This window comes from Melanostigma gelatinosum, assembly GCF_949748355.1.
Source record: "Melanostigma gelatinosum genome assembly, chromosome: 1".
In the NCBI taxonomy this organism is placed as follows: Eukaryota; Metazoa; Chordata; class Actinopteri; order Perciformes; family Zoarcidae; genus Melanostigma; species Melanostigma gelatinosum.
In genome coordinates this window covers 26012644-26027945 of record NC_136634.1, presented here as the reverse complement: position 1 = coordinate 26027945, position 15302 = coordinate 26012644, and the positions used below count along the sequence as shown (strand labels likewise).

At 42.9% G+C, this 15302-nt stretch overlaps 1 protein-coding gene across 12 annotated transcripts in view; it reads left to right on the top strand.

Annotated features, from left to right (window-relative positions):
* The window catches only part of LOC306781278 (F-actin-monooxygenase mical2b-like), a 102714-nt gene that overhangs the window by 69664 nt on the left and 17748 nt on the right, over window positions 1-15302 (top strand). For 9 of the 12 annotated variants that reach the window (XM_079274047.1, XM_079274052.1, XM_079274050.1 and 6 more), the window contains 13 exons: window positions 375-501; window positions 914-1004; window positions 5754-5901; window positions 6560-6756; window positions 8712-8806; window positions 9268-9336; window positions 9437-9565; window positions 10279-10467; window positions 10599-10856; window positions 10949-11065; window positions 12686-13159; window positions 14233-14334; window positions 14483-14575. In XM_079274047.1, coding sequence (XP_079130173.1) covers window positions 375-501; window positions 914-1004; window positions 5754-5901; window positions 6560-6756; window positions 8712-8806; window positions 9268-9336; window positions 9437-9565; window positions 10279-10467; window positions 10599-10856; window positions 10949-11065; window positions 12686-13159; window positions 14233-14334; window positions 14483-14575 — 2089 coding nt within the window. The remainder of the gene's footprint in view (window positions 1-374; window positions 502-913; window positions 1005-5753; window positions 5902-6559; window positions 6757-8711; window positions 8807-9267; window positions 9337-9436; window positions 9566-10278; window positions 10468-10598; window positions 10857-10948; window positions 11066-12685; window positions 13160-14232; window positions 14335-14482; window positions 14576-15302) is intronic. The other 3 variants (XM_079274049.1, XM_079274051.1, XM_079274044.1) reach the window with 3 other exon arrangements.

Here is a 15302-nt window from a genome sequence, read left to right as displayed (position 1 = left end):
GAGCTCTATCGCTTATTCCAAGTTTATTAACATTGATACAGACAGAGATTCCTTGCTTTGTAGTTACATTTTACTTTATTTACAGGTCAGTGTTCTGTTTCTGATCTTGCTTCTAATGAACCATACCACCTTTGAAGTGTCACATGACTATGAATAAACAGCCTTGTTATCACTTGCTGAAACAAAGCAAAGTAGCAGTGGTCAGAAATACCAGTCTGGATATGTCTGGTGGCAAAGCACAAGTGATGTCGATTTTACCATAATGGTCTTCATTCGTAGTTTTGAAAGCAATGTTTTTGCTTCCGGCTCCCCTCAGTGTTTGATGTCTTCGGTGCGGTTCTCATGTGGTCATATCTGCCCTGTTGTTTCCTCAGGGAGAGTATCTACCGGCTGCTGCCTCAGACCACCACAGAGAACATCAGTAAAAACTTTGAACGGTACGCCATTGACCCCGCCACCCGCTACCCAAACCTCAACTCTAGCTGTGTTCGCCCACACCAGGTCAGTCCCAGCACTTTGAGACATTTTAGTGCTCAGCGACAGTGATATTGGATTGTAATGATTCAGTCTTATTTGAGTGATTTAAGAACAGTCATTATCACTGAAACCTGGAATGTTACATGTCTTAAGGAAGAGTGAGAGTTGTTAGCAATAACTATATTGCTTTATGAGCTCAGCCAACCAACAGCCACACACAGTGAATATTACTCTAGCTATTTTTGATCAAGTATAGAGCTCTTATTTGTCCAACTTCAGTTCTCCTTGAAGGGGCTCCTAGGAGATTTGTGTCTACTCCAAATCCTACTATTTGCTTTTGCCATGACTTAAGTGTCCCTTTGATTGTGTTAAACGATCAAGTCTGAATTGAATGTTTCCTTTCATATCTTCTCCCATGCTTCTCTACTTCCTTCAGGTGCGTCACCTGTTTATTGATGGCCAGCAGGACTCATGTCAGCTGGAGAGAGGAGGACCCACACGGAGATCAGTCAACTTGTCCAGAAGAGGTGAGGGGGAATCAGTCCGACAGACGCATTCTACTGTGCATGAAAAATATTGAGATATTTGAAAATAATGACAGATGAGGAAAGGAAGATGTGATGTGCTGACATGGGGAACAAGAAGCAGTGATGCCATTCTCCATCTCATCTGCTGTCCTGAGTCTCTATAATATTTAAAAAATGAGCCATCAGGCAGTTGGTCAGAGACTAGTTTTACATGCCGACTGCAACTGGATTCTCACCAAAATGCAGTTAAAGGCCAGTGTGTGAAACCTTGCAGTTAAGTTAGATTTTCTTTTCATCCTGTATGCATTCGCTTCTTTGATAAATTGTGTTTTTACAGCGCAGATCTACATTTTAGGATGATAAAATGTGTCCGAATCAAGAATCAGAATGCTTTTTTTTAGGCCTTTTTAACCCTTTTAGATCACATCTCTGGTCACTTGGTGTACCTGTTTAACAATATAATATATATATATTTATATATATATAATTTCTTGGTATTTTTATGTCAATCGTTCTTTTCTTCCTGTAAAACAAAATATGACGTGTGCTTATAAGCTGGTACCGACCAACCAGTGACATCATGACATCCGTACATCACTCAATCTGCCGCTTTTAGCAACAAAGGAGGTGTTTGCACTACAGTCTAAGCTCTCCTACTGTTTTGTGGTCCAATGAAAAACGTCGCGGTGCAGAAGCTTAAAGACGCTCCACCTTCCGTTTCACTGGGATTTTTAAGTGTTGAGCATGTATTAAGTGACCACAGTGACAGTGTGATGTGTGTTCACGCTGCTATAGTAACGGACTATAGATGCATCGAGTATCTTTAGACGTAACCACTCAGATGGGATTGTAGCTTTAACAAAGGCTGTGCTATTTGAACCAACAAAGAAGGTTGACATCATGGCGAAGGCCTTCCCAGTCTTAGTCACAGGCTGACACGCCCCATCGCAGACACGATACGGCTGGATAGCATTACATCCACATGAGGGTCAAACGCGATGCCTCTCACAGACATGTGCTGACTTGCTGGAGGTTTCTCCCCGAGGGGAACGAGTCATTGTTTAGTCGCAAGTTAAAGCGGTATTAAGAGATTAAGGCCACCTGGCGGCAGCAGAACTAGCTATAAACACAGCCATGACTTATAATCACCGTGTGTTATGATGTCATGGCAAAGGTGTTTGGCAGGCCATCAGCTAACTTACACGTCCAAAAACAATGTGAGCATTTATTTAGAGTTGTGTATCTGGCTCTGTGATGAATGAAAGGCCCAGATATTCTGCTCTCCTTTTAGCTCTGTTTTGGTCTTCATCCTTATAGAACTATCGGCTCCTCAGCTGCTACGGATTAGGGCTAAAACTATCTCGAAAACTTTCACGATAAAATGTTCCCATGACAATGATGAGCGATTTATGAGATGGGTTTTCGGTAAGGTTATTTTTTTAATCGGGTTTTCTGCTAAACACAAAAGATACTAGATGAACAGCCAATATGCAGTTGCCTACCCGCTGTAAAATGCCGGATGAATTGTTTTGAACGTCACACCCCCGCTAAATGACTCGTCTTACTATCAGCATGTTTTTTTTTCGGGTTTGTTTCGTTGAGCATTTGACCAATTCGGTCCGATAACATTTGGAAAGTCTAGAAGAAACGGGAAGTTAGCCGGCCTCTGGTGCACATGCTCAGAAGTAGCGCGCAGCAGTGAGAAGGCCAAAAAGAGTGGTAAATACGACCCGACCCGTTGTGATCATAAACAATCAACCGTAATTAACCTTCTGCTTTTTTTTTAAGGTTCTGTCCTAAGGAGAATACACTTAACATTTTAAATGGACCATTATTATTAATAAATGATGATTATCCACATTGATCAATGTTGGGAACGTAAAGGAGCGCGTTTGGTTATCAGCCAATCAATGGAGTTATTAACGTCAATAAGTTAATTAGTAATTACTAATAAGAACGGGGCACCACCCTGTAGACGGGGACCAATAACCAAACTATAAACTAAGTCTCATAATTAGTGTTCACTCACGATATTAACAGTCTGAATACTATTACACGTTTGGAGTGAGTGATGGTTTTTAAGTTCGAGCACAGGCCACTACATCCAGTTATCATTACACACGTATGCACACGTAATCACAGACGACTGCTCTTTAAAATATAACCGAGTTTATTAAATCAAAATAATAAATGATCAAATCGAGTAATATCAAAATCAACAAACACTATCATACAATTATGTGTCTAATACCTAAAGTCAAATGAATAAAGTGGGGTAAGGCTATGTATATAGATCTATGTACGTGTGTGTGTGTGTGGAAACGAAGGCGGGGGATAACCTACTCAAACAGTGATGGGGGTAATCTAAAAAGGGGGCGTGTGAGCCTACAAGCAAAGATGGCGGAGTCTAGAGACCTATGACAAAATGGCTGAGAGGTGGCTACGTGTAACCACGTGGGACTGCGCACCATGTGGGTTGGGACAATAGATTACGCAACCACGAGTCCGAGAGGTTCACCCAAAATCAGTGACTTTAACTATGTGTGTGCGCGGGTTAGTAGAGAGAGAGAGGGGGAGAGAGAGAAAGAAAACCAAGCTCTGGTGGTGCTCGGTGCTGCAGTGAGAATGCGAGAAACAGCTGAACTATCCGCACAACTCTGCGGTCGGGTCTGAACCGACTGGCCACGCGTATACGGTGATAGTTGCGGTTCTACTCACTCACAGAGCCGATTTAAAGAAGAGAGAATAAAACCAAAACAAAATAGAAGAATCCCCAGAACAGAACAGATCTTTATCACTGCGGTGAAATAAGAGTATTGTTTTCCTATCACCCCAATACTCGGTCGGCGAGACGAGGCTCGGCCACCGTGGTTTTAGCTCTTAAAGTAATAAAATCACAAACTCCACATCCACTAGCAGTGATAGATCGAATGCAAACAGTTACAGCAGGAAATACACAATATAACGGGACTCCGTGGTCCGCGATGCTTGCGCAATAACACGTTATAACACGACGGTAACTTAACACAACAAGATACAGGAATAACAACGACATAAACTAATCGTCTAAATTAAACTAATGCCCAGATACCAATGATACTCTTACTTTTAGAAGCTTCTTTCGGTAGGGTCGGTTTCCAGTGGTAGGAAATATTCGGTCCTCGAGTAGTCGGGGACTCTCGTGGCGCGCTGCTGCGGAGCGCGGCGCAGACTCGGCTCCTTGCTGCGGAGCTTGGTGAACTTCGGCTGAGAGGGACGGGGATCGCTCGTCGGTTACCGGGAATCTTCGGCGGGGAAAGAGTTAATCGTCCTTCTGCCGGCGGTGTGTACACAAAAGGGTGGGGGAACGGGTCATAGAAGTTATCCGTTCTCGCACTACAGGATCCAAAACTCTAAATAAAAACAGTCTGTGGTTCGACCAGCGAATGTAACATGTGACCTGAGAGGATTTGGTGAGGCAAGCGCTTCCTTGTGGATCTTCTAGTACCAGGACGACGCCGGAGTGAAGAGGAAGAATGAAGCTGTGCTCTGACTTGTAAACCAGGTAGTACAACCAGTTGGGGGCCCTTTCTTGGCCAATGAGGGGCCAGGATCAAGTTTTGGCTGGAGCTGGGGGGGTGTGGTCATCCATCTTGGAGATTCTATCAGACCCCAGATCAGGCCTTTGTTGACGGGAAGGAAACATGGATGCTCCTTTGTTTGAAAACACATGTGAGGGTCTTAGCCAGCCAGGAGGCGTCGTCAGATTCCAACATCAATATTAAAAAAAAACCATATCTTGATTTTGGCCATATCGTCCAGAACCTACTGGTTCATCCTTGGTGATTATGGATATGTGATTTTTGTATTTCAAAAAAGCTAGACTACTAATAACTCCATCTGCTGATCATGAAATCTACAGAGGAAGTGATGATTAACAGTATAAGGCCATGTATATGAGCTGTTTTTCAAATAACTTGGTAACAAGCGCAGGTATTTTCCATGATTAATGTGCTTGTATCAAATTCTGTGTACTGCCTCAGTTCATTCAGTCCATTAAAAAGTGTGTGACAGCGATCCCACAGTAATAAACCCTGAATCATCACGGAACAAGACGCCTCGTGCATGTGCGCTGCATGAACTTCTTTTCGGTCTCCAGCATTAGATTTCCCCACATGGGTGGTGATGATGCAGAATAACAATCTCTAAAACTGTCCAATTGCTGAGTCTGTATGACTTCATGTTTGTTCCTCTTGGTTTGTTTTGTAAAAAGTCAGCGTGAACAGGACCAGAACTAAAATGCAACAATGGATTGTTTTTTGTTTTTTATTCCATTTCCAGAACAAATGGTGTGAAAGCACCCGAAGCTAGAACCAACGCGGTCTATTACACCAGTCCTTATTTTGTCCATCCCATCTATATCAGTGGGCAGGCTTAATATCAAAAAAACACCCCTCAATAGAGAGGTAGGGAAAACATCCGCCTCTGAAATGACCTTTAAAGTTACAGTTCACTCAACCCTGATGAAGTTACGATGAAGTAACAGTTCAAAGCGAGTGCTGCAGATGTTTTTATAAGTAGGCCAGTTTGTGTCTGAATTCGTTGCAAAGGTTACTCTGCTTTAGACTTGGGAGGCGATTCAAGTCTCAACCCACACGTCACTGGCGTACAGAGTTTTACCGCGTGACGGAGTCAGTGCCGTATGTCATGAAGCAAATTCACCCTGCACGAGGTTGACGGGAAACTTTTATTTGTCGATTCCTCGCACAGAGTCGGAGGTGCGTCCCAGCCGGCTGCTGACCTGGTGTCAGAAGCAGACTCAGGGCTACAGAGGGGTGGACGTCACCAACCTCACGTCCTCCTGGAGGAACGGCCTGGCCCTCTGCGCTCTCGTCCACCGCCAGAAGCCCGAGCTCATGTGAGAGAGTGCACGCACGCGCACACGCACACGCACACACACAGAAACCACGTGGAACTGTTGATGGTTACTCAAGTTTTTCTGTTTGCTTGCGAAAGAGTCACCTGTTCAGACTGGACCAGTTTGAGCTGAGCGGCTCGATGACCAAATGAATCCTTCTATTGAAGTAGTGTGTAGATAGTCAGCTCTCAGCTCACAAATATGTATAGTTAACCCTCTGAAACCCCAAAACCCGCCAGCCATGATTGTGGTGCAGGACTTTTAAATCGCAGTGAAAATCAAGGTCACAGAGAGGAAACTGTGATAGGAGCCCAAAAAAAAAAAAAGCCCCAAAACTGCTCGGGGTTCAGAGGGTTAAAACATTAAAGCTATAAATTGAATGTTGTCTTCTCCAGTGCGTTGTGACCATTGCAGCCTTGTGTGTGTGTGTGTAGTCTTGTTACATCACAACAGGAAGTAGATGTATACAGACGGCGAGGCAGGAAATAACTCTTTAATTCTACATGTCATTGTTTTTATCTTTAACTCCCCGTCACTTACTGGATGAACTGATGAAAACGACTAGATCATAAATATCGGATACTGGGAACACGAAGGATGTTTCAAGACACGTTATGAACTTGCACACTGACCTCCCCTTGCTCTTGTTCTTCCTCAGTGACTACGACTCTCTAAACGAGGAGGACGTGGCGGGGAACAATCAGTTGGCATTCGACCTGGCTGAGCGGGAGTTTGGCATCCAGCCGGTGACGAGGGGGAAGGAGATGGCTGCAGTGGCAGAGCCGGACAAGCTGCTGATGGTTCTTTACCTCTCCAAGTTCTACGAGGCCTTCAGGAACTCTCCAGGAAACAACGGTCAGGCTACTTCCTGCTTTTGTCACAGACAATCAAAACGGCACTTGTCGACTTATTTAGTTGGCTGCTGCGAAGCTCTTAAAGGGCTGGTTCAGCACAAATTCAAAAATACGTATTTGTTGTCTTGCCTGTAGTGCTGTTTGTCAGTCTACGGTAGATTGTTTCCGTGTGAGTTGCTGAGTTGTGAGGTATTAAAATATGTAATTTTGATTTTGGGTTGAACTATCCCTTTGAAAATATACTCTATACAGAGTGTTATCATGTGAAACAAGAGATTAAATGAGGAGTTAAAAAGTAGTGTAAATGATATTGTAAATAAGCGAAATGAAAAGTAAGACGTGATAATCAGTGTGATTTCTCAAATGAAGCTATTCTAGTGGAGGTAATACTTTTTCAGTCGTAAAGTGTAAGGAATGCTAAGGACTGTCGAAACAGTCTGCTAGAGACTTGTTGATTTTTTTTGTTGACACAATGCATGCAATGACCAGAAACTGTGTCTTGTAAACACGGAAGTTTATTTTGAAAAGACACAATGCATGCAACGAGTGGAAACCGACACGCTGTCCCTGACACGTCCGAAACTGACACTAGAGGGGAACTTAGAGCGTCATATATTGAAGCTGAGGGCCACCAACCAGATGTCAATAGTTGGAAACAAAAAACCAACTTAACACGACACCACTATAACTAGCTTCCAAAATAACCATGGAATCTCTATCTGACTTGCCAACCCCGGTTTGACAAAAGGAATGACTAGTTAACAAAGTCACACCAGAATATGAGAAAGGGATCCAGCCATACAGAAGCATCAGGGTCAGACTTTCACCCTAACGACAAAGAAAATGTGTAACAACCAAAAACAAGCTGTCAAAACAGGATCTCCTTTTCTTTCTACCCGAACAGAAAAGCCAAAATAGTGCATTAAAATAGAGTCTGTGCGCAGTATATTCTGTTGAAGTATAGACCCAGTCGCATTTGAAATAACTGACTGCAACTACTTCATCCACTGCGCGAGCTAGAGTTGCACGTTACACAACCGTGGTCAGGTCGTTCCATGACCGGTATGCGTGTTTTGTCCACGGAAACCATATCCAGTTGCTCGCCGTGACTCCGGAGGGCCTCAGCTGGTCTCACCAGCTGAGGCCACGTTTCCAACTTCTTGCGCTTCCATGTTAAAAGTCTGTGTCGCCCACACTGCCGTCACCACGCAACAACACACAGGGAACCAGCTTCACAGTGCATTTCGTGGGGATTTTTACTTGCAGACATGGTTTGGTTGTTTTCGGTCAGGTGACGTCGTCACTGTGTGCCTTCGTGCTACAATGGCCTTTGGTAATGTAAGTTGTTTATATTTATAATGATGATTTGATATTTGAGGTCCCTTCCCCCTCCTATTGTACTAATTGTGTAACTCTGCAAGCTTTTTTTCTTCTTTGAAAATGAGGCAGTCCAGATGAAAATGGTTGATAACACCACTGGAAGTTGCCACATCGAAATAAAAAAGTGTGTGTGTGTGTGTGTGTGTGTGTGTACAAATGTTAGATATCCCAAAAAGGAACCCTCCCTTTCAACTCAGCTGGCATCATTGGCTATCAGCAATCTCAATCTTGTCAGTGCCCTAGATTTTAAGGGTGGATATTTTTTTTTTTTTGTTTTCCACAGAAACCGGTTACTATGAGAAACTTTGATATGGTTATGAAACCATATGTAATACTGATGTCTCTATATGACCTCGAAAAGCATACGAGACCATCAGCTCGAAGATGGATTTGTATATAGTTATTCTTAATGCTTGTTATCGGTGCCACGGGTTAATCATGCATGATTATCAGAAACTCCTCCTCCGCTGCCGCCTTTACTTGCAGCGACGACGACTCCTGCCAGGAGCAGAGCTACGCATCACAGCACCGCAGGGAAACCTTTTAATTTCAAATGGATCCTTGTTTGCATTCCAGGTTCGAGAGAACCAGATGAGAACAGCAAAGGACATCCAGCTAAGACCATCAATAAACTGCTGAACCTGCCTCAGCCCAAGAAGAGGACACCCAGGGTGAAGACATACCATCACATTTTCAATCCTCCTTTTTCTCTGTCTCGTGTAGTTGACGCTTCCGTTCCGCTTTAAGGAGTTGATCTCTTCCAACCCTCCTCGGGGCTGTTTTTCCAGTCGTCACCAGTACACTGTCCACAGTCATTGAAATGTTGATTAGATAAGCTAAAGCTAACATAGAAATCAAGGCATGGTTTGTAATAAACTTGTTATCTTATCAGGAATGCTGATTAGAGGAATGCTTGATGTCTGCTCACGTGAATATATATATATATATCACTCTGAAACTGCGACTATCCATCTATCTATCTATCTATCTATCTATCTATCTATATATATATGTAGATAGATAGATAGATAGATAGATAGATAGATAGATAGTCGCAGTTTCAGAGTGATCCAGATGGAAAGTCACACGATTCATCGTCTCTGAGCTTTTACTGTGATGTCTGCTGTCACAGGACGAGAACAAGCCGGAAGACGATTCTGTCAACAAGAGGCGGCGAAAGGGCAACCACTACCTCACAGAGGTGGGTTCAACAGGACGTACAACGTGTCCCGGTCGTTTACAAGTCACACTCAGCACGTGGCTCCAATTGATCTCACTCTTCTCTCTCTGTGATCCACCAGCTGTCTTGTCACAGTGCGCCCCCCGCTGGCGAGGACGGGGAGCTGCGGGAGAACAAGGTGCGCTCCATGACAACTCAGCTGCTGGCCAAGTTTGAGGAGAACTCCTCGACTGCCAAGATACGTAACAAGGTAGGTTTTTTTTTTTTTGTTTAATGACACCCATTCAACTTTCAGACACAAGTGTTGTTACACAAGTGTTGTTACACAAGTGTTGTTCACATGTGTGTGACTCGGAGGGTGAGAGGAGCACATGACTTTTTTGTTTCAGCCCGAGTGGAAGAATTCACTCTCACTACAGCTGACTAACTGACTTTAGTATGGAAGCAGAGAAAGACCTAAATGCAACTCAATACTTTCTGTTGACATTTAAATCCACATTATTTACCTCTTTATTTATCTTACGAGCTTTGAGTTTAGGAAGAAGTTTTCTTTCTTTATCTTTTTTTGGGCTGCTGAAAATATTTCTTCCTCTTGTATTTTAAGAACATTAATACATTTATTTTTATTCTATAGGGATGATGCAATTTAACATTTCAGACCACTATGAATTCAGACAGATGGTAAAATATGCTTTTAGTTCAGTGGCATTTAAATTTCAGCATTGAGTGTTCAGTAGTGGTTAAGTAGCACCATTAGATATAAGGTTTCTTATAACTTTCAATTAATTGTCAAGGTAGTGCGCTGCTTTCACAGTAATGTAGCATTTACATCCCAATCACTGCCACTCTATCGACTGCTATTCTTTTGCCGACTTTGTGCAATACCTTATTTTCCTTTCCTTTCATTCCCTCCCCTTTCCTTTCCTTCCTTCCTTCCTTCCTTTCCCCTCCACATTGCGTCAGTCTGATGAGGACCTATCCGATCCCTCCTCCTCTTCTCCTCGGTCTCCTTCCACCATGCTGCATCCCTTCTCAAAGGAGGAGGAGGATGAGGAAGACGAGGAGGAGCCTGAGGAGAGGGAAAACCCTCGCTTTGCAAAGCCCAAGAATGTCCCCCCTCCTCCTCTGCCTCCCCCTCGCCCCAAGTGGCAGGTATGCCCCCCATCAAGCCAGAAATCTTTTCTTCCACTTTTTCTTAAAGGATCCTTAAGCACCATATCAATATGTAACATTTGTATATAAACTATAATCCCGTGCTCCTCGTCTCTACTTCCTGTTTCCAGCCCTCCGTCTACCTCCGCCTGCTGGAGAATCCCAGTGCTGTGTCTCAGCAAACAGCTTTGCCCTGCTCCCCCAAATCCTCTCACCCTCCGAGTCGCTCTCCTTCCCCCTCGTGGCCTAAGAGTCCACTGTGTGCCCCCCCCGCACCGAGCCCTAACGTCACTGAACGCTACTACCCAGAACGCACCTCTCCCGACCTGACAACCAGCCGTTTCTCTGCTCCGGTCAGTGACCGTTCCTCTGAGAGCTCGGTGCACCAGGTGACCGGCGAGCCAGTTCTGTACAATATTCTTCATCAAATTTTCTGAAAAAGTAACCGCTCGATTTTTATCGCCACCCGCTGTCTGTGCAGAGTAAATCCCCGAGACTTTCTACTGGAGAATACTCTGCAAGGAGTATAAGAGAGCGAGCGGTCCTCCTCTCCTCCATGTTTCCTGGGTCCAGCAGACCTCCTCTCTCTGAATCGCAGGTCGTGTATTGCGCCGACCTCTTTGTGGTGCCGGACTAACGTCACAGTTGAGAGACTGCTGCATGTGCGTAATGTGCATCTTTGACTTGTGACGCAATGCATGATGGTTCCATGTTTAACGCTGCAGCACAGTCGGTGTTCCGATTACAATTACTCCTCTCTTCAGAGTTTTCTTTGGTGGGACTGAGACTTTCAGATTGATTGTAATAGTGTTGTTACAAAAATGATCACATTTTCCGATCTTTATGATATCTTATTGATTTTGAGTACGTTTTGAATGATGGTACTCGGGGGTCATTTCTAAGGCGTTTTTGCTTCTTCTCTATATGTGCAATTATAGTACATAATTATATGTATAATAAGTATGTATAATTATAGTATGATTATATATAGACTTCTTATTTCTCTTAATTTGTTGGTTGGTTAGGTTTAGGCATGTGGAATGAAATAATTAGGGTGAGGGTAGGAACTCCAGGGTAAGCCAATCAGAGGCAGGTCATGCATTTGCCGTCCCAGAAAAATAAAAAATATTGATCACAGTCGGTTGTAATCTCACACTTGTGGCAGAGCAGGGTCGTTCTTCAATCAGATGTTCGAACCCCGGCTTCACTAGTGCATGTCGATGCGTCCTTGGGCAAGACACCCCAAATTTCTCCCGTAGGCGCTGCCTGCGGTTTCTGAACGTTCGTTCTGATGGGCAGGTGGCAGCTTGCATGGTAGCCCCTACCATGGGTGTGACTGGGTGAATGATGACATGTGGTGTTAAAGTGCTTTGAGTGGTCGGGAAACTAGAAAAGCACGATACAAGTACAGTCCATTTACTTTTACACTCGCACACTCGCAAATTATTATTTTTTACCAACGTTTTCTATTTCTAGGGGCAAATGCGAGCAACATACTGGCACTTTAGAGCCCTGTTTTTTTTTTATTTTCTGAACCCTTAAAAAATATGTATACCCGAAATATAGTTTATGAAATTGACTGTTAAAATTTCAAAGAGGGGAATTCAGACCACATAAATTCAGTGGTATTTTTTTAAACACTAAGTATTCAGAAGCAGTTCTTTAAAAAAACAAAACAAGGTATTCAATTGATGCTAAGATTTAAATCATTATGGCAATTATTTGCTTCTATATTGTAGAATCTCTGCATATATCTTGTTATCATTCGCTGACTTTGAAGTTTGAGACTCAAATCTGTTCAAGAACGTAAGTTAACACAAACCGTAATGTTTGTCCAATTTATCATCCGTAAATGTTGGTGGCGTATTAAAACTCCTGAAAACATGTTACAGTAACTGTTCATTACTGAACAAGCAACAGTTAAATGTTGGGAGAGGAAGCATCGTTGGGCTTTAATTCCAGAGTTTAACACTCAAGTACTTTATGAACAAATGGATCTGCTTCATCAGGACTGTATGGTTTAATCTTGAGTGGTGCACAGAAATACGTGAGATCACTGAAACTCTTTTGAAACAAAAACAAACTGATTCCAATGTCACTGACTTGTCTGTGTGAAATTCACTTCCGCTTTTTATTTGATGTGATCGAGTTATTTCCTCTTTAGTGTCATCCTTCTGTTCTACTCATTCTCAAATACTGTTTGACTCTTCTTCTGTAGGTGGAACTCTCTACCGCTTCACCTCTTTCCTTCTCTCCAACTCCTCTTCCTGCCTCTGTATCTAAGAGCTCCATCGTCCATCCCGTAGTGCACCCTATCCCTGACCCCACTGCCCAGGCCGGTTTCTCCTCTGTCCCCTTGTACACTGCTGGACACAAGGAAAAGATACAGAAAGACTCCTCCTCGTCTTACACCGACTCTGTTGTTGATTCCTCCACATGTAACAACAAAATATCCGCTGCCCTTTCGTCCACTTGCGTTGACGAGAGTCAGGAGATCTCCCCTCCCGTCTCTGATACTCACTGTGAAAATGAACACAGCAGGTCATCTCCCCATGCACTTATTGTACCGCACAAGGAAAGCTACGAGAGGATTCCTGAGAGTTCTTGGAATATTCTGGAAAGGGAGCAGGACAAGGTCCACAAAACCGCTCGGGAAACATTTGAGAAATTAGCCGAAAACGATCCGATGAAGGTAAAAGTTTCATTATTCATATGGTCCAGTATTGATAACTTGCAGATCTCCTGGAAAAGAGTCCTACTCTCAGAGTTTCCTACAAGTGGCGTTACTGAAGAATGGAAGTTACTTCACAAATAAGTCAACATTTTAGGTTGAAATAGCAAAGCATGTGGATTTACTTGCATACGGAAGTTGCATAACAAGTCAAGGTTTAGGTTAAAATAACTACGAAAGTGAGAATGCTTAAGTAAGGAGGTCGCGTAGCAAATAAGCCAACGTTTAAAAAAAAAGTGGCGTTACTTAGGTACAGAAGTTACGTGTCAAATAACAAAGTTTTTACGGAAGGGGTTACTTGTGTACGTAACATAAGTCAACTTTTGGGTTGAAATAACTCCAAAATTTGTCTAGCTTAAGCTAACGTAACAAATAACGCAACATTTTCACTGTAGTGGCAATATTTAAGTGCAAAAGATGCGTGACGAAGAAGTCAATGTTTGGGTTAGCATAACAATGTAAGTAGCTTTATTTAAATATGGCACAATTTAACAGTTGGGCTGAAATAAATACAAAAGTGGGGGTGCTTAAGTAAAACTGTCACGTAAAAAAGACCTCATCGTTTTACGGAAGTGGCGTTACTTGGGTACGGAAGTTCGGTGTCAAATAAGAAACTATTGACTTCTGGTTTTACACAGCAAACTTGTCCCGGGTGAAAGTCTAGTGTTCTTAGACCCACCCATCCACCGTGACCCCCTCCCGATGTGGACTTTGTTGCTTTTTGTACGACATCACCTGTCCAGTCTCACGATTACATGTATTACAAACAAATCGATTACGTGGGTTGTATATGAATTAAAAGTGCATCACTTTTAGTCGGAACAGGCTGTAGAAACATGTACGAGAACAGTCTGTTTTGTATCTGTCTTTCTTGTTTTCACATATTTCTGATTTACAGCCTTAGGAAAGGATGGAGTTAGATCAAAAACAGTATATTTATAGGGGTACAGGAAGAACACGGGTTCCTAAACATTCTTGGCATTCTGTTTTCATACGACACATGTAAACTGATCTTCATTCTGGTGTTCATATAGTGCAATGGGAGCTGCGCTCTTGAGAACCCTAGAAGAATCACTCAAAAGTCAATTGTTCGCTCCGAGAGTTGTCCGACTGGAGCTGCTAGTTACATTAAGGAGGTACTAGTCGATGCCTCAGTATACATTCGGGCTTGTTCTGCATTTTCATCCATCTTCTTTCTAACTTCTGTCTGTGGTTTCCAATTCCTTCTTTTTTCCCCCTCCCTTCCGACCCTCTGCTCCTGTGTTTCGCCGGCGTAAATGTTAGCGTACAGTCGGAAAGGTGTCAACCGCCATAGATGCTAAAGCTCAGAAATTGGCCGTCCTGTATGAGACAGATCACAGGCCCAATGCCACACTGGTAAGATGCATGGGGATGTTGCCGAGACTAATCTAACACAGAGTTCTTTGTTGTTGTTTTTTTAAATGGAAGTTCAGTGAAGTTAACAGATGTTAAACTAGCGGCGTGATTTTCAAGTTTTCTTTTTTCTATCATGTAACTTTCAGTTTTGAAAAGTTTTTTAAAAGTTTTAAAAAAAAGAAAAAGACAAACAATCTGCCTCTTCAGGCTCTAGTTCCCTGGCCTTGTAGGCTGAAAGGGTAAATGTTTGGTTCCGTTTGCCTTCATGAGGGAAAAGCAGCGACCGTGTTTGCAGGAATGAGAACGCTTCAGTGGACTGGCTGTATTTGCACATTGCCATTTTATGTACTTCTGCATGTGATTATAGCTAACTTTAAGTCTTGTGTAGCTAAAAGAGGTTAAATGGTGATGAACAGCTTGATGCCAACACGACAATAATGATGGTAGCGTGTGGATTCAAGTCACATGATTTCAATTCAAGTCACATGATTTCAATTCAAGTCTAACTGGCTTGATCTTTGAAGAGGATCAGTTTACACTTGTTTGAATCTAGTGACATGAGACCTTCTGATGCTGATAACCTGATATTTATCTTATATGTTGACTTGAGACTTGCATCTTAAAGGAACAGTTCAATATTTTGGGAAATACATTTGTTTGCTTTCTTGTTGAGTTCGTTAAAAGCTATGGCCAGCAAGTGCTTAGCTTAGCTCAGTTTAGCACAAAG